Source organism: Manis pentadactyla, chromosome 3 (genome assembly GCF_030020395.1).
Source record: "Manis pentadactyla isolate mManPen7 chromosome 3, mManPen7.hap1, whole genome shotgun sequence".
Lineage (NCBI taxonomy): Eukaryota > Metazoa > Chordata > Mammalia > Pholidota > Manidae > Manis > Manis pentadactyla.
This window is the reverse complement of record NC_080021.1, coordinates 100,717,085-100,741,736: the sequence shown is the minus strand read 5'-3', so window position 1 is coordinate 100,741,736 and position 24,652 is coordinate 100,717,085. Positions and strand designations below refer to the sequence as shown.

Genomic DNA, 24,652 nt, shown 5'->3' with positions numbered 1-24,652 from the left:
GCCATAGTAAAATAGCACCCTTTGTAACCATGTTCTTTCTCATTTAGGACACAAAATGAGTTTGTTCCTTGTCCTCTTTGGTGTGATACAATTGAAAAGCTAAATTAGAGGCTCCCATTTCGATTCCCAAATAATTTTTAAGATGTGTCATATATTGTCTTTCTCCAAAGGCTTAACAATACACATATTCTAAGAAATTAAAGTTCGCCAGCATGTTTTTGGCGATTATAGTCGAGAGACTTTATAATCTGAATTCTCTAAACAAAATTCCTGCCTTTGAATATCTTGCTGATGACAAACATCCTTTCTAAATGACTGGGTGATCATTTCTTTTCATTCAACCAACAACTTGTGTAGGTCCCTTTTACACTTGGTGAATTTCCTTTTTTCTTAGAGAAAATGAGATAAATTAACAAGAGTACCACTTTGTACCTCTGATCCTTCTTAGTACACACAAGGTTTCCTTTCTTCTCCCAGGTCCCACATTAATACCTGTTTCTACTCTTTCTACTCTTTTCTATTCTGAATCTGTGACTAAAACTCAAGAGAAGAAAGCTGTTCCCTGTTCATTCCTGTTGGCATGTCATGAGCCAATCATTCAACAGGTACCTACTAAACAATTCCAGTGGACAATCAATACGAAAATAGCCTCAGCAAATTCCTCCACTAAGGCACTGTATCAAGTTGGGAGGAGGTACCCTCACCTCCAGCGGCAACACGCAGAACACCCGTGTTGTAGGGTATGGTGTCAGAGAGAAAAATCTTTTCCTCTACCCTTTTAAGTTCTGAAAATGGGGGCCTGCAAATTAAACTAACAGCAGACAGATTAACAGGAGAAAAGGCATATAATGGTTATTAATACTTTATCTTCATGGGAATTCACAGAAAGAAGTGCAACTTGAAGGGTTAGACTCGGGGGTTTATATGCCATTTTAACAAAGGAAATGGGATTTGGGCTTCACGATATAATGAACTGTAAGAAAATGACTAGGATATACCTGGGGGAAGTAATGGAAGATCAGAGTTACTTTAGTAAGGTCTGCTTAGGTAGACTCCCCATGCTGACTCTGTTTCTGATGATAAGAATCACTCTCCTCTTCCCAGGACAGGACAGGACCGAAGGACACTGTCACAAAGGGAAATTTAGGCCCTATTTATAGGTAGATAAGGGGAAGCCAGAGAACTCTTTCTGCATCTATTGATCCCCCTTTGTCTTCACCTCAAAATAATCTTATGCCAAAGTAGCATATTTTGGGGTGGCATCCTGACCCTCCACCACCAATCAGTGCAACTGGAAGCTGACATTTTCCTCCTGGCACCTTAGAATGGGTGGTGCTTTTGAATTATAATTTCCATTTTTCAATGGAGTAAACTTTGGCTTTGAGAGGCTCATTCTTTTCCTTATCTGATCTAATCTCCAAGGATCAGATGACCTCCTGCTGCTACATAATTTAACCTTTCTTCCCAGTTTATTCATGTAGCTCCCACTTCCTAAAAATCTATTCTGCTTCTCCTTTCACAATGAGGGCTCCTTGGTTTCTCCCCCTACCCCTGAAAGAGAGAATGACAGAAACTGAAGCAAGGAGAGACCTAAAGGAAGCTCACCTCCTGCTGCCAGGGACTGGAACCTGAGCTCTGCTGTTGCCATGGAGCTAGAGCCCTGGAGTCACACCTCAGGCCTGCCCCTCCTTCCAACTACTTTAAACCATCAGAATAATTGTCCTTGAAATCACGTCATCATGAAGCACTTACTGAGTTCCCGCTACAAGCCAGTCGCTGCCCCACTTCACTTGAGATGTGGTTAGCCTAACCAGCCCTTTTTCCCTGCCCCCATACTTGTATTGGTCCCCTGGTAACAACCTATTCTAATTTTGATCTTTAATTTTTGTGTTGGTTCTTAAATGGGTCCAGGTGGCTTATAATTTGAAACTGTCACCATGTGACTTAAGAGGGATTTTTTGCATGTGTGATTTTAAAATAACTGGATGACTATTAAAAGAAAATTTGACAACAGCATAAAGTTTATATGACTCGCAAAATGTTAAATAAATTGGCTCTAAACCCAGATCAGGTCAGCAGAAGACGTCCAGGTTAAGTTCCCAAGTATTAGCGGAGAGCCCATGGTATTCAAGGCCCGCTGCACAACATAACGGAGAAACAAAGATGGCCCAGGCCCCCCACATTCGACATTCTCAAGGAGGGTGCGGGCACAGGGACCCAACAAAGCAGAGGGTAGTAAGTGTGCAAATTAAAAGCATAAACTTGATCTGACCCAAGGGTCTAGGCTTTGGTGGCCCTCTGTAGGGGCTGCACTTGAGACAGGTCTGGGAAGTGGGGAAGGACTCTGGTAGGAGAAGCTGGTGATTAATTAGGATCAACATGATGAGCATCATCGCCAGCTTGGACTGCAAGAGCTGGAACTGGGGTGCACCACACAGGTGTGAGAAGTGACATTTTCACTCTCAATTTCAATTCTCATCTGTAGGCCACTTTCTTTTCAGTTCTGTACCCTACTGTCAGCCCTGAAGCAATGCCAATTTGCATATATACACACTGAGGTGCCCATGTAGTATTGACCTTAACCTAGGGTTCAGGCAGTTTGAGGAGTCTCCTTGCCCATCAAAATCCTTGCCTACTTGATCTCTATGCTTACATTATTTTAACTTAAAGCAAAGGCTGTCATTCTATAATTAAAGCTAAGTTTTAAAATGTAAGTATACTCAGCGGTGATGAAACTTAAACATATCCTAAACACAGGCAACCAAATAAAAAACAGATAAATCAGGCTTCATCAAAATTAAAAACATTTGTGCTTTAAAGGACACTATTGAGAAAGTACATGCAAATCATATATCTGGTAAGGGTCTAGTATCCAGAATACATTAAGATCTTTTACAGCTTAACAGTGAAAAGACAAATAATCCAATTGAAAAATGAGCAGAGGATTTGAAGACATTTCTCCAAAGACATATAATGAAATAAACACATGAAAAAATGCTCACCATCATGAGTCATTATGGAAATGCAAATGAAAACCATGAGATACCACTTCCCATCCACTAGGTTGGCCATAACTGAAAGACATAATGGCCAGTGTGGGTGACAATGATTAATCCCTTCACACACTGCTGGTGGGAATGTGATGTGGCACAGCCACTGTGGAAACAGCTTGGCAGCTCTTCAGAAAGTTAAACTTGGAGTTGCCATACGACCCAGAAGTAAATAACCAAGAGATATTAAAACATATGATACGTGTATTATATGTGGAACACAAGTCCCAAGGCATAAAACCCCGGTACCAGCTTCCTGGAGCAAACATTAACTGGGGGCAGGGAAGGAGGCAGACGCAGCCGGTCGGCAGTGCAGCTGCGTCCAGACAGCAGGATCCGGCGCCTGGCGCCTTGCCTGAGCTGCTCTCCCTCTTCCTCCTTCCAGGCCATTTTCTCCTGCCTACCTTTGTAGAAGGAAAGTAGCCTCCACTGCAGTCTGGAAAATTTTAACCCAAGTCAAGACTATTTGCCTTAAACATGTTTTAGGCATCAAAAACAGACAAGTGACTTTCAAAAAGTGCAATTAACAAATATGTATGTTTTTCTCATAACTAAGAAAAGGAATGGATAATGAGAAACCCGGCTTCAGGAAGTGCTTATGCGCCAAAACTTTATCAAAAAGCAACTCCACTGCCTGCGTCTACGAAGCCTCAGGCTGACAGGGTCAGCTGCACATGTTTGCCTAAACAGGTTCCTCTGTGCACCCCAGACGTTTGCAGCCTTCCCAGAGGGGCAGCCGGACAGCTGGTGTGGACCGTGGCGCTGCCGGCGAGAAGGTAACTCGGTACGTTCGTCTGCCGGAGACCTGCGGCTCGGATCTGGGGTCCTCCCTTGGCGGATAATTACGCACCTCCTTTCACAACAAAAGGATATATATATCCATTTAGTAACCCTAACGGAGGATTCAACTTTTCAATTGTTAACAGACTGCATCATGTGAAATACTTGAGGGAAATGCAAACATCCTTTGGGTGAGTTTTGAGGTAAGTTGGATGTTCTACTGACTCGGTCTCCGATTACACTTCTGCCATCTTCCCCCCTGCACGCCTCTCCCACGCAACCACTGAGAGGAAGGTTTAGAAGTCTTTTGACTTATGATCGAGGTTCATGGTACAATTATGCAGTTAATAAAGAACCTCATTGATTAATATGTGGGACCATAAAACGTTTTAACAGAGGCGTGTGAGACGAAGTACTTCAGAGCAGGTCGGGGAGGGGACCAGTCAAGTTCCTCCCTTCCTCCGTCTAGGGGAAGAAAGCTGGCCCAAAGATGAGACAAAGGATGGGAGTCCGGATGGGGAATGAAAGGAATGTGAGTGTGCAGAGAAAAGAAAAGTTATACACCCTGGAAACTGGGATGAGATGGGGAGCTAAAATGGTCTCTTGCTTAAGTTGGAGAAATAGTTGCTGTTATTATACATGATTTGCAGTTTTAAAAAATCGATCAACACCTCACAGCCTCAACATAGTGACACCCAGAAGCAGATAAACACAAGATTAAACTACTCTTCAAGGCAGCAAACAAAGACAGTATCACCTCCTGGTCTAGACCACAGGTGCCTCACCTGACATCCACCTGGAGTGTTGTGAGAAATGCAGGAGTGGTCCTTTACTCCCAACAGGTTTTAATTGTAACTGAAGTTACTGTCACATGAGCCTTTTCCTGGACAGGCTTTCTTCCAAGATCACAGCTTTTTCATTAACCTAAACGCACCTTTTATTCTCTTCCATAATTTTTCCTGTACTTCTTGGCGACACTTCTACTTGTGCCTCCCTCTAGGCAAGGATTCTCTAGGCCAGAGTGTCCAATACAGTAGCCACTGGCCACATGTGGCCACTGAGCACTTGAGATGTGGCTCATCCAAAGAGATGTTCTCTTGATGTGAAAAACACACTGTATTCCAAAAACTTAGGAAGATATTTAAAATAATTTTTAATATTGGTTACATGTTAAAATGATACTATTTTGAGTATATTGGGTTCTCGAAAATATATTATCAAAATTAATTTCATCTGTTCCTTTTTACTTTTTTAGTATGGCTGCTAGAAGATTTTAAACTGCATCTGTGGCTTGTATTCTACTTCTATTGGATGGAGTTACTCTGAGCTTTCAATACTCTAAAGTGTACTATGAATCTCTAAGAGGAGACCAGAGGAGTATTTTTCACATAACATCTTGTTCTAGTTATTTATTTATTCTCCTTCATGGAGTCCAAAACATAATCAAGTCCATTAATTCCCTCAAGCTGCTTGGAGTCCTGTCTAGTAAACAGCAGTAGTTTCAGTGTTCTGCCCAGAAGTGTGTCTCCTAAAGAAGCTAATTTATGGCAACAAAGCAGTTGAAGCCCATTGAGGATGCAGCTCATTATCCTGACAGCTTTAACATGGTCAAGAGCACCTTTCACGTCAGTGTTCAGTGTGTGGGCGGTTTTAGCAAAACCAGAATGGAAGTGCATTTTATCATTTCACCATATGCCATAGAATCAAAAAACCTGACATTTGTGAATTATCTAATCCAACATCCTAGGTCATATCCTAGATTAGGGTCCAAAAATTCAGGCACTAATAAGCCTAATATTTATTGACTATCCACTATGTGCCTGGCACTTATTTTGTATACTCAGCAACAAGCTTGCCAAGTTGACACTATTATGACCAGTCCAATTTTATAGGTGCTGGGAAGATCAGAGAGGCTGGACCACTTCTCTGAAGTCACACAGCTGGAGGGAGAGAGAGGCTGGTATGCTTCTCCACTACGCTCTGCTGCCTCTGAGAAGTGGAGATACATAAAATTCAGCAGACATAAAATACATCAGACATAAAATTCCAGCTATAGTAATATATAGTGTTTGCACTAAACAAATGACTGCTATACCAAGAGCAAAATAATCATGTTTAACAATTTTAGAGCACTAAGGTCATAAAATGGAAGTGGAAACTTCCACAAAAACACTTGCTTTTTCATTCTTTTCAAACCTAGGTGGAAACTTGCTGTTATGTTTATTTTAGGTTAGTTACACCTATATTCTGGAGATCTACCAGGCATCTTTCCCAAACTTTACAATTTATGTCTTTTGTGAATTTACATACTTGAGTTTTCATTTGCAGAAATGCAAACAAGACTCATTTGTAAAAAGCCTTGAGCTTTTCAGATTTGAGGGCCAAGTCAGAGAGAATGGCCTTGAATCAGCTGTTGTTTCTGCAGTGATGCCTGGCACCCCCTCATCATTTAACGCTTTTAAGATGTTTGGTTATTAGTTAACCCCTACCTTTTTCAGGATACAGACAGAGAAGGAAAAAGAAGCACCGAACTGACCAGTAGGCCAGTCCTTTCCTGGGCCAGAGCGGCACCAGAGCCCGGACCACGACTCAGAGCATTGAGTTATGCTGCCCCCTAGTGGCCATAGTGAGCCGGCACAAACCCTACCTGACCAGGCACTGTAATTCAGCGGTTGTCGGCTCGATTAACATACACTCTTTTAAAGGGAGAAAAAAAAATCCCTTTAAAATGTATCTGCAGTTCCTAGGTTGAAATGTTTGAAAAGTACCATTCTAAATCATGCAAATGGGGAAGTTCAAATAGCAAACAAATCCTAAAGTCTATGAGGTGCCTTCATTCCAGGATTATGTGCCTTGTGTGGTTCCCACAGTACATCTGTGGTAATGATGACCTCTGTCAGGGCACCTGTCTACTTTTGCGTTGTTTATAACTTTGTTCTCAGAGAAACATACTCTTTCCTTGGCTTCTGTGAAACGATACTTATTTCTCCTCTTTGCCACATGTACCTTTCTGCTTCTCCCCGCAAAACAGGGTGTCCTTGCCCAGTCCCAGCATTCTGTTCTTTTACATTTTCTTGTTAGATCTCCTCACTGTGACAGCTTCCAGTATCACCTCCAACAATTTGAGGAGAGAAGACCGTGTCTTAGACAATTTTCAACAATGCATTTACTTATATCATTGAATTTGAAAATATGCTCAATATTATTAAAGGAATCATCCTAAGATGTTTGAATAAAAGGTTCATGACCTAGTAAGACATATACATCAGCAACTGGAATATAAGACAGAATGAGAGAGACAAATAGCAGGTTCCAGAAGTTGATAAAACCCCATACTAAGAACACAAAGGAAGAAGCAATTGCCTCTAGCTAGAGAAGGAGGAGGCATTTGAAACTGATCTGAAATGATAAGCTATATATGTGGAGTTAGGGTGGAGGGTTGTCATCACATGTGGAAACTATTCTGGACAGAAAAATACAAATAAAATAAAATTCAAGCCTCTGAGAGGGGAGAGTATCTTCTATGAGCAAGAAGGCTGTTTTTCCAGAGCCTAACGTGCTTTCAGGGAGAGAGAGGGAAGAGTTGAGGTCAGGTCACTGAGAGCCTTAGGAATCAAAGGAAGGAAGATACTGGGATATCTTCACTAGGGAGGAGCTAGGATGGAGGTCCACGAGCCAAAGCACAGACACAACTGTACTCAGGTATCCAGCTGAACCCCACTTTTCCATGGCAGCTGTGGCACTTCGGGGAAATGTTTGGAGGGACACGGCCTGGCCCCCAAGCCCCAAGTGGGTCAAAAGGAGGTGGCAGTTGTTCCCAGATGTAATAAGCATCCACCAAAATCAGCTGGAGGGCTCATCACAGATTGCTGGGCCCCACCCTCCTGGCATTTGCATTAATAGGTCTGGGGTGGGGCCCAAAATTTCCATTTCCAGTAAGTTCCCAGTGAGGCGGATGCTGCTGGTCCAGACACCACCCTCTGAAAGCCATTGTCCAGAAACGTCCCTGGGAGAATGCTAAGAGTAGAATATCCACACCTGTTCTGTTGAAAACGAAGTATCCAGCCCCTAAAAAATGGCATTTTTAATTTTGTAATTCAAAGCTCAAAAAATGGAAGATGCACCTATGTTTTGAGCTCTGTAGGTCTCTGGTATTCACCTTCTACATGTCAAGAGTGCAGTCCAGAGTGGCACTGGCTGTGCAGTGAGCCATGTGTGGGCATAACTAGGCTTGGTTTATGGGGTATAGAAGCTCCTTGGACATTTCCAGGAATTTCAGAGGAGGCACGGCAAAAGGCAGAACTTTCTATGTCAGCTGGGTAGGTCCTAGCATCTTGACTTTGACTGCAGAAGAGTACTTCACCACCACTCAAGCATGGCTACTTGGGTTAAAAGATGTGGGTTTGACTCCATAGGCAGAAGTGGGCCCTCCAGGATTTCAGGATAGAACTGGGGAGATGAAGAAGAGGGTTGGGACAAGAGTGCAGCAGCAGCTGGAGACTGTCTAGGTCAGCTCTGGTTGCTGTAACAAAAATCCCACAGTCTGAGGGTCTTAAACAACATAGTTATTTGTCACAGTTTTGGAGGCTGGGAAGTTCAAGATCAGGGTGCTGGCAGATTTGGCTTTTGCTGAGGTCCCTCTTCCTACCTGCAGAGGGCCACCTTCTTGCTGTATCCTTACATTGCAGAGAGAGACAGGCAACGCTCTGATTTTTCCTCTTATAGGGGCACTAGTTGCATGAGGGCCCCATTGTCAGGACCTCAACCAAATCTTATCACCTCCAAAGGCCCCACCTCCAAGTACCACTGCATTGAGGGTTAGGGCTTCAACAAATGGATATGCAGGGACATGAATAGCCAGTCCACAGCAGAGACCACTGCAAGTCATTCAGGCAAGTGAAATGTGAATTTAGGAAGAACAGGTGGAGCAGGACAAAAGTTAATGGATTTGAGCAGTATTCGAAAAGTAGAATCACCTGGAAGCCAGACTGTGCAGGGGAATCAACACCAACAGATCATCATCAGGGGTGTACCTCACACTCAGATGGATCCCAGAAGCCCCAGGCTGGAAAGGATCTCAGTGCACATCCAGTACAGCCACCCATGAGCTGCCTGCATCCACTTGGCCAAGCACTGAGATGGAAACATTCCTGCTCACTACCTTCAAAGAAAGAGGATTGGCTCTGGTCAGAGAAACCGGAGCAGAGGAGGGCCAAAATCAGACATGGGCCCTGTGTTCCACATGTGCATACTCTTGAGTCCAAATGAAACCGGTCTTTGCCTCCGCCATTATTTATTTATTATTCCTCCCCTTGTATCCTGTCTGTCCAATTTTGAGTCTTCAGACCCCAAGGCCAGGTCCATTCCCAAGTCATTTTCAGAGGATGCCTCGCACATTGCTAACTCAGAACAAGTGCTGGACCGGGACAGTAAGTACCATTTGGGTAAGATGAACTCAATGAGTAATTCTTTTCCCAAGTGGCCTCTGACCAGAGGAGAATTTTAAGGAAGATGGTGCATTTGGGGGCAAAGGGTAAAGTCTGGGATTAAGCATTGGGAACAAAGAATGTGAATAAACACCTTCTCCTTTGCTTGGATAACAATGAACTCCAGTTAACTTAGGACTTCACTCTGGAGCCAATTTTATTTAACAAATTCTTAGAACAGGAAATAGTAAGCCTGAGATACACATACACACACACATCCTCTCAACCCATCTTGTCCTCAACTCTCCCTTCCTCATCTCCCCCACTCTCTTTTTCTCCCACCAAATTCTAGGGAAAAGCTGGCCTCTTATCATCATCACTCATATAAGACCATGTGCCAAGAGTCTGACATACTGGAGGGGAAAGGAGAGCCAGTTACATGCTTCAGAAAAATATGAGAGAATGTACCTGAACCTTGGTAATCAAGACTATTATATTGCAGAATCTCTAAAGACAGGAGCTGGAAGTGAGTGCTACTGCTTGGGACAGGCTATTTGGCAAGAAAACAAGAGTAGCTTTCCCTAGAAGGTGAGTGCCTCCACCTCCACTGACCACACGGGACATGGTTCTGTCTGTGTTCATCAGACAGATGTCTGGCATTAGGGCTTAGTCCGAGTTGGAATCCTTCATCCGGCCATCTGCCGGTGGTTCCATGAGTGTTCCTGAGCCCAACCAGGCAGCCACATATGGTGCCGGTGGTGAGTGGGCGGTGGGGTGAGGGGGCTGGTCTCAGAGGGACCTCCGGGCTTGGTGAGGAGAGGTGGTCACTTTGGAGACCCTAGGGAAGACCTGGAGGGGGCATCTTCACTGTGCCAACAAGTGTCCTTCATTTAGAAATAATCAATTCACTACTTCTGAAATCAAACAGAAGTGCCAATGCCATGACTTAAATTTCTTGTTAAATTTCTTTTTTTCTCTTGCCAAAAAAAGCTATGGTTTTTACTGAAGATTGTAAAGGACCACTGATGAAAATGAATGAGGATTGTTGAAATTACTGTAGCATTTATGAATTAGTGGGACTAATCATGCACTCCCTGTATTTCAAATTTCTCCTCCAACTTCAAATTCTGTTCTCCCACTGCATTTGCCAGCACATTACTAAGTTTTGGGATCACAGACCCCTCTGAGGAGCGGGTGAGTGTTAAGAACTCTCTTCCCAGAAATGTATAAGTAGACAGTTTCCTTCCAAAAGTGTGTGTGTGTGTGTGTGTGTGTGTGTGTGTGTGTGTGTGTGTGTGTGTGTGTGTGTGTGTGTGTCTGTGTGTGTCTGTGTGTGTCTGTGTGTCTGTGTGTCTGTGTGACAACGAGCACATCTCTTTCACTGATTGGGATTTTGACCTGTTTGCAGGGTCCCAACACTGAGTACAGCTCCTGTAGACTAGGAGCTGCGCAAAGATAAAGCTTATTGTTAACCTGACTTTTTAGGCAAGAGAGGTGGGATGAGAGATATGATATTTAAAAGCAGGGAGAAAGCATGTTTTATGTTGTGAGGAAAGAAAAATTATGGACCTTTCGGCTGTTTCCATTTTTATTGGGCTTTGGATCACTTGGAAATTTCATAGCATGAAAAACCAGAGCCAGTTTTTCTGATCTGGAACCTTAGCCCCCAGGACAGTTAAACTCATCTGGGAAGATGCATAGTTACAAGAATAAGCCTAGACAGGGCCTTGGGGGAAACAGGCCCCAGACGATCATGATGCAGCCTTAAATTTGCATTAGGGGTCTTGCTCCTTTCCAGCATCCACCCACCGGACAATGCTGGCATGGGGGCATGGACACAAATGGCTCCAGGCACAGACTCAATGTCACTTTCTACCTCACCTGCTAAGGCCCCAATCTTGTCTTCCAAGGTTCTCTGGCCCTCCTAATTGTGGATCTGAATTTCTGCCTCCCCCATGGAAACCTGCCTTCAGTAGGGTTACCTTGCCCTCTGGCCCTAAGCCCTGCTAGCAGACAAGTCAAAGCCAGGCCTGGGGGTGATGTGGGTGGTGCACAAGAATGTTCCTATACCTGCTGGAAAGGATGGTCTAGTGAATCCTGGCTCTGGCCTGGGCTGAGATGTGGGAAGTGTTTGGGCAGGTGTCATTCTATGGAGCTCAGGGTTTGGGGCTCCTGCCTCAAGGTGCAGGTTAAAGGGTAAGAGCTCAGGCATCTTTGTGGCCTCAACCTTGGTCCAGCAGACAGCTGGCCTTTCATTCAAACCCTATCTGTGGGAGAGGATAGTGCTCATGGACCCGCCCCACCTGGGGGTGGGAGGAACAGAGATGCAGAAGAGGAAACCCAACCTGCTATTTACAGGGGAACCCAAGAAGCTAGTGCCTCGTTCACTTGACAAGAGCATACTGAGAGTGGACTTGGGAGACAGATGGTTGGGGGTCTAATCTGATCCTCCACTTTCTCCCTTCACATTGGTAAAATGGGGATAATGATGGTACCTACCGCACGGGGCTGTCATGAGGACTGAATGAATTAGTACATGTAGAGCTCCCAGAACAGTGTCAGCACGTGGCAAGTGATGCCAAGTGTTTACTCTTATTACAACGTTGAACACACAGCTGTGGTCCTTGCCCGCCCAGAACCTATAGATCAGTGAGAAAAGAGGAAACAAATCATACAATCTGCCTCCTGAACTCACCTCTCAGAGCTTCCTACCGGCTTCCTCCCCTCCTCCCTTGAGGATCTTTCTGTACCGATTAAGTGCCTTACTCTCATTCTTTTAGTCTCTTCTAGTCTCCAGCTCTGACTGCTTATACACCTGTTCAAAGCCTTCCAGGTTCTAGAAAACCACCCCTGCCCCCTTCTGCCTCAAGTAAATGTCCTGTCTTCTTCTTCCCCTTCTACAACACACTTCTCAAAAGAGGTGCCTGCACTCATGGCCGCTGCCCTGCCACCACACCCTGCCTTCCACAGGCCCTGCACAGATCTCCTCCAGGCCACGAGTGACCTCTTAAATCCAATGACCTATTTTTGGTCCCTATTCTACCTCGATTTTCTGTAGCACTTCACAGTGTCAACTCCTCCTATCTTCCTAAAGTTTTGTCCCCCAGTCCCAGAACAGCACTCTCCTGCCATTCCTGACACATGCTGGAACATGCCAGGCCTGGGAGCACAATTGCTCAGGACAGTCTCCACAAGGAGCTCATGGTGGGGAGAAGAGATCAGGTATACACAATCATTGCCACCGAGCAGGACAGGTTCCATGATGAGGACATGAGGATAGAAATGGTCAGCAGGGCTGTGTTCCTTCTGGGGGCCCTGGGGGAGAATCAATTTCCTTCCAGAATTATCTTCCAGCTTCTAGAAGCTGCCCACATTCCTTGGCCTGTGGCCCCAGATCACTATGACCTCTGCTTCCTTTGTTAACATCTCTTCAGATTCTTGCATCCCGTTATTCCTTATAAGGATCCTGCTGGTTACATTGGTGCATCCAGATAACCCAGGATAATCTTTTTATCAGAGTCCTTAAGCACAAAACCCCTTCAGCCACATCAGGGAACATACCCACAGGTGAAGAGGTGTGGATATATTTGGGCACCCTGAGTCTGCCTACCACACAGGGGTGGTGGTTCCCCTGGAGCAGCCAGAGAACCCTTTAGGCATAGACTCTTACAGGGCTAGTTCTGCCCATCTCTTATACAGATGAGGTCGTACAAGCAAAGGAAAAGTGCTTGCTGAGATGGTAACTGGAAAAAGAGAAGGTGGGCCTGGAGTCCTACAAGCACACAGTGTGGCTGCACAGCTGAAGAATAGGATTCAGGTACCTTCTGGAGATTACAATAAGGAGGAAAAGTGAATAATGGATCATGAAGGTTTGGGAGGGGCGTTTAATTCATATTAAGGGGTCTGAAATTTACTTACTTGACGAATGCTATTAGTTAGCCTGTGCTATTGTTTCTTTAAAAGTTTCCGTTTCCCTAAGTTGATTCAGGTTTTGTCCTAAAGAATAATGTCCATAAAATCACAGGTTTTGTGTGTGTTTTACATTTGTGTTTCAAATGAATACATGACTATAAAAATAAAATGTTCTCCCAGGTACCATCTAAAATCACCCTCAGTAAAGAGGGGTAACAGGGAAAGAACATGGTCAGGTCTGCCTTTGATAAATATTGTCTGAAAGCATTAATTCCTTTGGAATGAATGGAAACAAGTGAAAATCACAACAGAAAAGACCACAAATTAGGATACTTGCACAATAGTCTAGGTGAGAAATGAGAAAATGAAGCATGACAGGATTGGGGGAGTGGAGGGGAGGCCTGGGATGAACAATATCAAGGAGTCAGAACTGCCAGTTGACAGCTGAGGCTGGAAAGGGGAGGTGGGGGGCAGCTGCTGGGGAGCCAGCAGGTGCAATGCAGCAGATAGCTGGGCATTTGCCAAGATAGTAGATAGACAGGGAATCGATGGGGTAAGCAGCGTTGGAAGGAAATAATTATTTTGGTCTGGAAGATGCTGAATCTGAAGTGTGTGTGGAACATTCATATATGTGCTTGAATGCCTGTGTTGAGGGCTCTGGGGACTGGAGTGTCCTCTAGACCAGCGCTGTCCAGCAGAAACACTGTGAGCCACTTATGTCATCTGAAATGGTCAAATGGCCACACTGAAACAAGTAAAAAGGAACAGATGAAACTAATATTTTATATAACCCACATATACAAACTATATTTTAAGATGAGTCAATATAAAATTATCGAGATATTTCACATTTTTTTTTGTTTTTAGTCTGCAAAACCAGTGCATTTTTTACACCGAGAGCACACTGTGATTTGATATTCCAAGCACTCACTAGCCACCTTGGAGAGAGGCTAAGGCATGGACAGCACAGCGACCTGAGGAGGAGGAAGAGCAGGAGGAGAAAGTCAGGATACACCAGTGAACATCGGTGTGAATGTAGATGTAAAGGGTAGTGAATGCAAGCAAAGGGCAGTGAAAGAGGTATCAAAAAAAGAGTAAGAAGTGGCCAGAGAGGCTGGGAGGAGAATGAGGGAAGAGCTAACATTAGACCCCAAGAACTTCAGAAAGATGATGTAATACTAAAAGGCTTCAAGCGCTGCAGGGAGGTCCTCAGGGGCTTGTGGGCTCCAAACCTAGCCTTCCTTAGTCAGCTTTGGGCCTGCCTGCTACCCCTGGCAGCTGTGGTTGTGGTACCGTGGTGCCTGGCTTACCTGCCACACCCCCGACACTGACAGCATCTGCCCTCAATCACCTGCCTGTATGTTACATCTTTCCACCCCCACAATCCTGCAAGCATCCAGGGCTGCTTCTGTGAGGCAAGGAAGCTGAGTCTCTGCCAGCACAGAGGAAGGAGGCACTGAAGACTCACTGCCCCCAGGGGAACCCTTAGCCAATGTAGGAGGAGAGTCAGTGGGTAAATGCCTCAGCCTCCCCATTTGCCAGGGGCACAATTCTAAGGGTGTGTGTTGGTTTTCTACTGCTGCTGTGGCAAATTCCACAAACTCTGTGGTTTGAAACAACACACACTTGACCTGTCAGTCTGTCAGTTCTGTGGCTCAGAAGTCTGATGCCCAAGGGGCCCTTAGTGGTAACCCACTCACTCACATTTTTTCTCCCTTTTCTGTCTCACCTTGACTTGTGCTTTTTGAGATCATCTCCCAAATAGTCTCCCTTCCTCCAAATCCTCATCTGGAGATCTGCCTTAGAGGGACCCAAAGCAGGACAGTGACGGTGGGTAAATCACTCAATCTGAGCCATAGCTCCTTCCACCATGAGAAGAAACTATGTAATAGCAACGACCTCAAGAGGCTGTTGGGAGAATTCAGGAAGGTGAGGTTCATAAAACACTCTGCAGTGGGGTGAGTAGTAGGTCCTCAACAGAAGTTAGCTGTTGTTGGGGGTGGCAGCTGGATGGAGCTCAGGCAGGAGACCAGCCTGGGCCAGACAGAGGCAGGTGGCCCTTCTTTCTAGATACTGGCCCTGATGGTCAAAGCAGTGGGGAGTACAGGATGGGAATATGGAGAGTTTCCTCCGAGGCCTCTGTTTCTTCTTGAGGTGCATCAGCTGCTGAGGGGCAGTAAAGTGTGGTACAGATTTGGGGGAAAATGAGAGTAGGCACTGCACAATGCACAGTTGGCCCTGGAGATCATACATTTGGAATGGCACAATCTCTGAGTTCTGAGTTTTCTCCAGCCCAGGAAAAGGGCAGAGGAGGGTGGGTCGAAGGGACCTAATCTGGACGTTTGAGGGGGAGACGGTCTTAGAAGGGGGTGCAGATGAGCTGCTGGGCTTACTGGAGAGGTCAGACTGTATGGAGAGAAAAAAGGGATGGTCCTGAGACTGGTGGCCCCTTCAATTAAGTGCAGATATCAGGGTATAAAGACATGAAAGGACCACAGGATTGGAGGTGGGATATTGGTGTTTATGATTTCCAGGGAAGAGAAGGTTCCGGTACGGATATGAGTGGGCGGCTGAAGTGGAGTGAAGGTGAATGTCCTTATGAGACAGGGACTGTGGATGTAGTCAGAGTAGGGTGAGGGCCTCCGGAGGGGGCAGGGCGGGATATTTGCAGTCAGAGCAATGTAACTACATGAAAGGAAACCCCCCTGCTAAAACTCTATGTTAAACATTGAGCTCTAGAATCATTCTTCAGTGAGATCAGTTAATGTTCCCCATATAAATAAGAGTAGAGCAATGTTTTATTATGCTAACCACTTATAATCATGTGTAAGATTCACTTTAGCATACTAAAAGGCCAAGGCTATGTGCTGTTTTTCCTCCTTCAGATCTGATGAAGTGATTTTGCAAACTGGGCAACTAATTTAGCAAGTAAGCCCAGGCATAAACAACACAGTAAAAGGCAAGAAGGATTCCACCTTAAGATAAGATTGCATTTTAATACCCAAGAAGTTAAGACGTTAGAAATTCTTAACTTACTCTTTAGCAAACAATACCTCAGCCCACCTTGGGGGGCTGAGCAGGTGGCCTTGTTTCATATGCTCCCAGACCAGGATGCTGGTATCTCAGAGAGAAATCATCAGAGGAAGTTGCTTGTGTTAAGTTAATTCTAAATATTCAGGGACCACTTAACAAGTCCATACCCCTAAGTTTTTTTCATGTTCTCGGAAAAATCCTCAACTGCCTATAAAATCCCCTAGACAATGCACCACTACGGACTCTCTTGTCCCCTCCTGGCGTGAGTCAGGAGATCTGTCCTTTCACCTTCTCCCTAAATAAAAGCCTGTACCTTGCTCTCCTACCTTGAGTGTTTGTGAAGCTCATTCTTCAGCTCCGCAAACAAGAACCCTGGCATCACTTAGACTCAGGTGTCCATCACCCACCAGATCTCAGCCATGATCACACACTCCCCGGAGACACACTTTCAACCCGCTGCATTCATTTTCTGGACTGCCAGAACACACACCAGACTGGGTAGCTTAATACAACAGAAATGTACTCTCTCACAGTTCTGGATGGCAGAGCCTAAAATCAAACATCAGGGGGTGGGGTGGATGCTGGCTAAACCAACCTAACAGGATTCTTGTAGGTCAGCAGGCCAGGGTGATCAGGCATCACTTGGGGGCTGGTGCAGAATGAGGATAAATCAGGAATTGATCTACCTGATTAGGTACTGAGGGCAATCAGATATGAAGGGTGGGGAGTCCTTGCTAAAACTGGATTGTACACGTAAGTGTGCATATGGGCCAGGGAGAAGGTTCAGGAGCCTAACACAAGTTTGGTAAGGAAAGAATCTTTGTCACACTTCAACTTATTACACTTGCTAGATACAATCTTTGGAGTGAGGTTGGTAAACTCGTATTTTTAACAAGCATGCATGGTAAAGCAACTTGGGAGAACCACCTTTCAGTTGGAACTAGAAGGACCTGAAAACTCAGAGGAGATGCTTCCCAAGAAAAGGCGCTCGGATGAATCCACCTGGGAAGACTCAGAAAAGGTGGGTGGGATAAAGGAGGCTGACTGGGGGAAGCAGAGAGAGGCTTATATTTAGGGCAAAGAGAGGGAGGGATGGGTGATGTAGTAGATGATCTGGCCCGAAGGTGGTAGAACTGTCCCCAGAGGAACCCAGCTGTACTGTGGCTTAGCCAAAAGTCTACAGCCTCTGCTCAGGCGATTTGACCCAAGTTGTTCTGGAGCTGCTAAGAGCTCCAGCCTGGGGAGCTGGGAGGAATGTGCTGGTTTGGAGAATGCTCACCCCCCACAGACCACGGGGATGTGCCCCCTGCACGCCCAGCCATTCCATTTGAAACCCTCCAGGGCTCTGTCCAAGGTGTCTTTTATGTTTTTCCAGAACTCCCACCAGGTTAATCTCACCTCCCTCTGAGGCTTCAAACCCTATTTGCATGCCAATGGCACCCACATTTACATCTCAAAATCAGAGCCACTGCTACCCAAGTGCCAGACCTTGTTTTACTAACTGCCTTCCACCCAGACTCCTATAGTGAATCCTGGAACAACTCACCACAACTTGTCTTCCAGTAGTTCCTATTTGGCTAGTAGCACCACTATCCACCCAGCCCCCCAGAACTGGAAATCTGGGGGACATTATGCCTCTTCCTCCAACCACACACTAAATCACTGCAATTCCCTTCCCTTGTCTGCATTCCCACTGCTTCGGTTCAAATACCCTTGGCTCCATGGTTGACAAGTACAACTACCTCCTAGTCAGAGATGCAGCCCGCCTTCCCCTCTGGGGGAGGACAGCCTCCCAGATGCCGAACAGACTTTTTTAATAAGCCAAACTTGTGAAGAACTAATCTGACAAACTGCAGGCTGCTGCATAAATACCAAATTCCCTAGCGGGACACAAGCATTTTCACATAGGGCCCTACTCACCTCCCAATGCCCCAAATTATTTTTTTCTAGTGTAACTTTTTTTGTTTAAAAACAAAAACAAACCCAAAACGGCACAACTCACAAAACCAACTTGAAAAGAGAGAGGATGAGGGGAATGAAGATCTATCTTTTCTTGATTCTAGAAGTCTGGAGTATTGCCTGAGGACTGTGCAGTCTTCCCAGGTGATTCAGAAGCAAAGCCTGACAAAACACATTTAGGAACCCAGGCTACTTATGTTCTTTCTGTAGGGATACAGAGAAAGCACAGAGAGGAACTGCAATCCGCCCGGTCTTTTAGGTCACATCGCTTCTGCAACCTCACCTAGATTAGAACACTGGAGAACTGTCAAGCAGAAATTTTAAGAAAGGAAAGGGCATCTTTGTAGCCTGCAAATCTGATGTGCAACATAAAGCACTTTCCAGTTACCAAAAACATTCCTGCCCAAAAATACGTATGGAAAATACCGAACCACTTTAGAAAAGTTTGGTCGGCATTGCTCCACACTCCTCGGTTTTAAAGGTAGATGTGTATGGAAGCATTCTTTTTTGTAATCATCAAGGCGTTTAAGACAATTGAAAACCTGAGAAAAGTAACCTCGCAAAAGGAAGCTCTCCTATCCGCATTCATTAACACATACTGTATTAGGCTGCCATGTTTACTTGGACATGTGAAGAGCAAACAATGTAACGGAGGAGCCTTGAGCTTTGACTTCCTACCAAGCACGTTAAAACGTGAAGAAACTTTGCAGGACGTTTGCATATTCACTAAAGCTCCTATTAACTCCTGAGCCAGGTTGAACAATAGAAGGGCTGAGGGAAGTCATTAATTCAGAGCGCCCTGTACGTGTTTTTAAATCTTTCACCGTGCCAGAAGCGGCTGTTCCTTTCTCTTTTTCAAATTATTTCCTTAGTCATTGTCCCCCTACGAAACGCCCGGCGCGCTCAGGGAGCAGGCACAGCGTTCTGCAAAGTGTAGCGCGGCCGAGCTCCGCCAGGTTTTGGAAAACATTCTCGGCCCTTCCAGCGGCTCTAGGAAAAGTAGGTGGCCTGGGCGCCAAAGGCTGCTGCCAATGCAGCTCGCAACTTTTGAAATCAATCCTTTTTGCATCATGCAACGGATGCCACCGCTCCTCGGGTTTGCAACCCCCCACCCCTCCCCCGAGACCAATCATTGCAGCGCTCGGGCCTACACATCGCCCCCGCCCCCTTCCCGGGCCGCACGCAGCCACGCTGCTCCGGCCGCGGCTCGCCGCCTCTTAAAGGGAGGTAGCCGGCCCTTAAAGGCCCCTCGCCCGCAGCTCACGGCTGAACGCGGAGACCCGGTTCCGGGCAGGGGCCCGCCAAGCCAGGCCGAGCCCTCGCGGCGCCCCGGCGCTCCCGAGTTCTCCCGCCTCCGTCGCCGCCCGGAGCGGCATTTTTATTCAGGCGACGCTTAAGGGAGCCCGGCCGCGCCCGGTGCATTGTGGGAGTGCCGGAGTCCCGTTTTCGGAGGAGGAGGAGGGCGCAAAGCGAACCGGTAAGCGCCTGGTTTGGGGAAGGGGGGGGCGAGCCGTCAGGCTTAAAGGGGAATATTCGTCCGCAGGCCCATGGCGGCCGTGCAAACCCTCTCCGGGCCGCCCGGGCCCGCCGGGAGCAGTGCGCATTCGGCGCACACCAGCGCTGCCTGGAGAGGGGCAGAGCCAGGGCTTGGTGGGGCCGCTTTAAAAAAGAAGCACCGCCTGCGCCGCTGCCGCCGCGCGGAGCCGGAGAAGGAAGGAGGGAGGGAGCGAGCGAGCGAGCGAGCGAGGGCGGGGGAGGAGTGGAGGGGGAGGCGGCGGCGGCGACGGAGGGGTTAATTTTTTCGCCTGCCGACATTTTTGCGCGGCGGCGGCTCGCGCGCGACGGGAGCACTCACTCTGGTCTCCGGGCGCGGCGCGCTGCGCCTCCGGGCCTCCCCGCCTCCCCGCCCCCACGCCCTCCGGCCCGCGGCGCCGTCTGACCCCGGCCGGCCCGCGGGCCGGGGTACCAGCGCTTGCGCCCGCTCCGCCGTGGCCGGTTCACAGAGTCCGCCTCGCGCGGTTCCCGCCGCCGCCGGAGAGCAGGCGGGCGGGCATGGCCCAGCCGCCAGCGCCGCGCTGCCTCCTCCCGGCCGCCACCAGCCCGCCCGCCGCGCCGCACAAAGAGCCCAGGCCCGATTCGCTTAAAGGCGGCAGCCTGAGAACGCTTTAAGGTGTCCCCGCGTTCCGTTCTTCGCGCTCCGCTGCCCCCTCGACATGCTTTATGGAGAGCGCCCGCGCCGCGGTGGCCATCCCTTTGTTTATTTCCTGGGTTTAGGAGCTTGAGGATAGGTAGTTATCCGGCCGGGCTGCACCCGCCTCCATCCCCACTTACCGGGCTCCCCGAGCTGTGCGGCCCGCTTTGCGAACTCGTGTAAGAAATGTAAACGTGGCCAAGAAGGAAAGGGTTAACGGTTGTCTTTAAATATTCATGTCATTGTTTTAAAGGTGTAAACATGAGGCTTCTGGGTTGGAGCTGACTGCCCCTAACTATGCACATTTACTCCCCCCCATTAATTGCTCATTCCCCGAAGCAGTTCCCCCTTCTCAAATCTTGCAAAAACAATGTAAGTTTTGAAGGTTCGATGTGAGAGAGTGGTTTGTGTCCCTCGATCCATTTGGAATCTTAAAACTTCTGAGTCCCTTCTGGACTCAGGGTATTTTTTAACTTTTTTCTCCCATAAAAGTCTGGAAAGACACAAATTATGTTTAAAAGGAAGTAGTCCCCGCAATTCCACATTCCCCTCCCCGCTTTTATTTTCTTGGCTAGGGATTGGAGGTAGGAAAATAACTGATGCCTAGTGAGTTGACTTTTTTTCCTGGTGAGAGTGAGGCCGTGTTAAATGCGGGGTGTTTTGTGAGGAAAGGACTGATGCTTCTGTTCCAAACCCTTCCGAGTCAATATTGGACTTTTCATAACTCTAAAATGGCTTCAAAATGACCATCTCCGTAACTTGTTTAACTCTCCTGCCGCTCGCCTTTTGGACAGGTTTTTTTCTTGAGGTTTTGGCGGGCCTACTCCTCTACAGTTGTAGATTTCAGACTGAAATCACTGCTTACCCCAAACATGTTTTTGTAAAGACAGTTTGGATTACTGCCCAAACTCGGACTTTGTAAGATTCATTTCCAGTGAGCGATGTGCTTCCCAGGGGATCCAAAACTCCATAAAGGGGAATTGTTTTCTTAATCATTAATTTATAGAAGAAACTGACCCTAAAACTTGGGGTGTCTGTCAATCTATGCCCAATAAGGTATCAATCTGGAGGTTTGTAAACCTTGGGGCTCATGTAAGTTTTTGGTTTAGCCCCAAATGCTTCAAACTTAGAAGGGATTCCAGTTCTAGGAACTATCAGTAGTACCAAGTACCATAAATGCTAATGTTGTAGAGCTGTTTATCATTTTTTTTCTGCAATGAAATAGTAATGAGCAGTAGCATATTTTGTCAATGATGTGTGGGTACTAGTTTGTTGAGTGGGTTGTTTGCTTTCTAGGAAATACCACTGCATGAAAACATCAGAGAACTTTCCACTCTCTCTTGAAAAAAATGAGTCTTGCTGTATTAAACAGCCATTTCAGTTTTCAAGTTGTGTTCCTTAGTGAGGTTTCCTATTAGTTTTAGGTCACGTTGCTTACTTCTGGCTCAGTAAAATCATGCTTTTCTAAAACTGAATTTACCATCATGAAGGATTTCATTAAATGCATTTCCATCAACTTGGCTTGGTATGTGAACCATTGTTTTTTTATACTTCCCCAAGTAGAACATCTTGGGTGCAGTGTCCTTTTCATGCAGTGTTTATTAGGTTTTTTGTATTTCTGTGTGAGATATCAAAAGGTGCTTCAGAAAAATCGCTTTAGCCGGGACATCTTATTTCTTTGCTATAGTGATTCCAGGTTAACACATGAAGTGACTAGAAAGTTTCTCATAATACTGCCTGTTAGAAGAAACTTTTCGGACGATGTTCAAGATGGCACTGTGTCATGTAAGCCATCTGGCTCATTGTCCTTCAGAGGAAGTCTTCCTTGCTGTCCCGCAGAGCCACAGTTACAATACACACACGTCAGGCCTTCTGTAGATGTTGTCTGCGGTAGTATAGCCACTGTTTGAAATGACTTATTCTGGCTTATGCACCACTGTGATGAACTGATGTGGCTCCAAAGCACAGTTTCCCTGTCATCTGGGTGATGTCAAACCTTTGCATATTTACTTTCACTATCATGTACTCATTTGATTCTTGGCAAATACTGGTGAGAATTCTTTTAATGGTATCTGTGTGTTTTGGTGATTCCTAGGTGGATCTATAAAAGAAACCAGCTGATAGGAGAGGGAGGGGAGGAGCCCAGCTGCAAGGTACTTGTGGCCAAGAACCATGTCTACACGGGAGTCCTTTAACCCGGAAAGTTATGAATTGGACAAGAGCTTCCGGCTAACCAGATTCACTGAACTGAAGGGCACTGGCTGCAAAGTGCCCCAAGATGTCCTGCAGAAATTGCTGGAATCCTTACAAGAGAACCACTTCCAAGAAGATGAGCAGTTTCTGGGGGCAGTTATGCCAAGGCTTGGTATGTGAATCATTTCTTCTTTTAGACTTCCTTGAGTAGAGCATCTTGGCTGTGATGTAGTCAGTGAGTCAGAAACCAGACTTCTCTCCTCCCATATGGTGTCCTTTTTTTTGTTTTTTAATTTCTGTAAAAATCAAAGGGCAGGGGTATGTGGGGGGGACTTGGTGAAGGGGGAAGCCTAGTAAACATAATGTTCTTCATGTAATTGCAGATTAATGATACCAAAATAAAATAATAAAATAAAAAATCAAAGGGCAAAAAACTGTGTTAAGTTATTGTAACTTATTTGGAGGAAATACTTGAAGAGCATCAAGAAGTGCACTCTCCATTTTTCAGTTTTTAAACTATGAAGTATGCACCCGAGACAGTTATATTACAGTAAAAGCATTTTTTTATTAAACTGAATTTTCTGGTTCACTGAGGATTAAACAGAAACTCCTTTAGACCTTCATCCTAAACTTATCTGCATGCTTTCTCCTCATTGCCTTAGGAAAGGTGGTGCGTAGGCATCACTGTGCGGTGCTTTGAGAGCAGTGGCTGAGTTGATGGAACTTTTGGCAGTTCCTCTGCAATATGCATTGTTTGAAGAGCTCCTGTAGGGAGGGGGGAGAAGAACGCTGCAGACCCAGAAAGGGAGAAGACTGAACTGAATCTGTACTTAACCCCCAAGATGTCATCTGGAGTTGAGAGCCATGTTTTTTTCTTTACTAAATTCCTGTGTCATTAGTGGTTTGCTTTTTCCCAAACATAGAGCTCAGAAAGAAGTAGCCTATTGGGATATTGTTTGTTAGCTTTTGTCATGTGGTTTGTTAAGTGCATGATGCAAGACCATGATCGCTTTGCCCTCCGAGTACCTGCCACATATTCTAGGGGGTCGGCTGTTTTGTCGTTACAGTGTGTGACTTGATCAGCTTTTTTACATAAGGTTGTTATTTCACTCATTTTCACCCATTATTTTATTGTGCAGTCCTGTCGTACATCATTGGTTTTGAACACAGGTTTGACAATTGTACATATACATTATGGGGTTTCTTCCCCATAAATAAGGTGGATAGAAGCAGAGTTGCTTTGATTGGGAGGGAAGCGAACTCACACGTCATACTCTAGGGGCCTGCAGGGCTCCCAGGAGCTCATTTTGAAAACCATTTTCATGTAGTGTGTGAGCATGGAGGAACACCATGTGAATGAGTTGGATTGGATGTCTGCTTACTTACAAGAAATAATATACTAAGAAAGCTCTTAGATAATGTTTTCAAGAAAAGTAAGCTACCAAATGGGCAAAAACAAATGCAATAAAAATCTTAACAGATAAAGTAATAATTGCTCTTTATAACTCCCCCTATTGACCTTACTGAGCACCTGGCCATGCCTTGCACCTTTAAGGACTTTGATAATGGGTCATATCATTTGCTCCTTCCAGCAGCCCCATGTTGCTCAGGAAGGCTGGGTAACCAATTCTGACCAGGTCAGGACCTGAAATATACATCTTTGATTCCTCCACCCACCTTACCGCTTGTCATCTGGTTTCTAAGTCCAAATGTGTTTGAAGTGGGGAGAGGGGCTGCCTCACCTGTACTTCTTCACAGTGGCTAAAGGGGACAGATGTCGACAGCAAGGGAAGAGGCAGGAAAAAGCAAATTAAAGAACACAGAGGCAAAGGGGTCTGTCTAGTCATACAAAGTTTTTAAGAAGAAAATGAAAGCTGTGATTCTTGCCCAGGAAAATGCACATCCACAAAACTTTGCATTCACAGCATTACCTAGAGGTAGACTTACCCCAAGTTACAAGCAAGTGGATGCTGAAGAAAGCACAGTATTAAAACCTTATACAGAAGTGGTATGTCTTGAAAGCCAAAACTTTGCTTTGGAATCAGATCTAGATTCATATCCTGACAGTCACTCACTGGTCGCTAATGTTGCCCTGTGCCTGTTCTTAA

The 24,652-nt window shown here is 45.9% G+C and overlaps 1 protein-coding gene and 1 long non-coding RNA gene across 7 annotated transcripts in view; one reads left to right on the top strand and one right to left on the bottom strand.

The window, feature by feature from the left end:
- Nucleotides 1–2,068: 2,068 nt before the first annotated feature.
- LOC130682912 (uncharacterized) lies at nucleotides 2,069–19,517 on the bottom strand. The gene is made up of 3 exons (XR_008996361.1): nucleotides 19,425–19,517; nucleotides 11,756–11,895; nucleotides 2,069–3,903 (listed from the first exon to the last, which is right to left on the bottom strand). It is a non-coding gene; the product is annotated as an uncharacterized LOC130682912 (long non-coding RNA).
- SEPHS1 (selenophosphate synthetase 1) overlaps nucleotides 19,335–24,652 on the top strand; it is a 24,314-nt gene continuing 18,996 nt past the window's right edge. For 3 of the 6 annotated variants that reach the window (XM_057498207.1, XM_036908084.2, XM_036908081.2), the window contains exons 1-2: nucleotides 20,193–20,330; nucleotides 22,447–22,716. In XM_057498207.1, the coding sequence (XP_057354190.1) occupies nucleotides 22,524–22,716 (193 nt within the window). In that variant the 5' untranslated portion in view covers nucleotides 20,193–20,330; nucleotides 22,447–22,523. Of the gene's footprint in view, nucleotides 19,638–20,192; nucleotides 20,331–20,380; nucleotides 21,891–22,446; nucleotides 22,717–24,652 lie in introns of those variants that run through there. The other 3 variants (XM_057498206.1, XM_036908083.2, XM_057498205.1) reach the window with 3 other exon arrangements.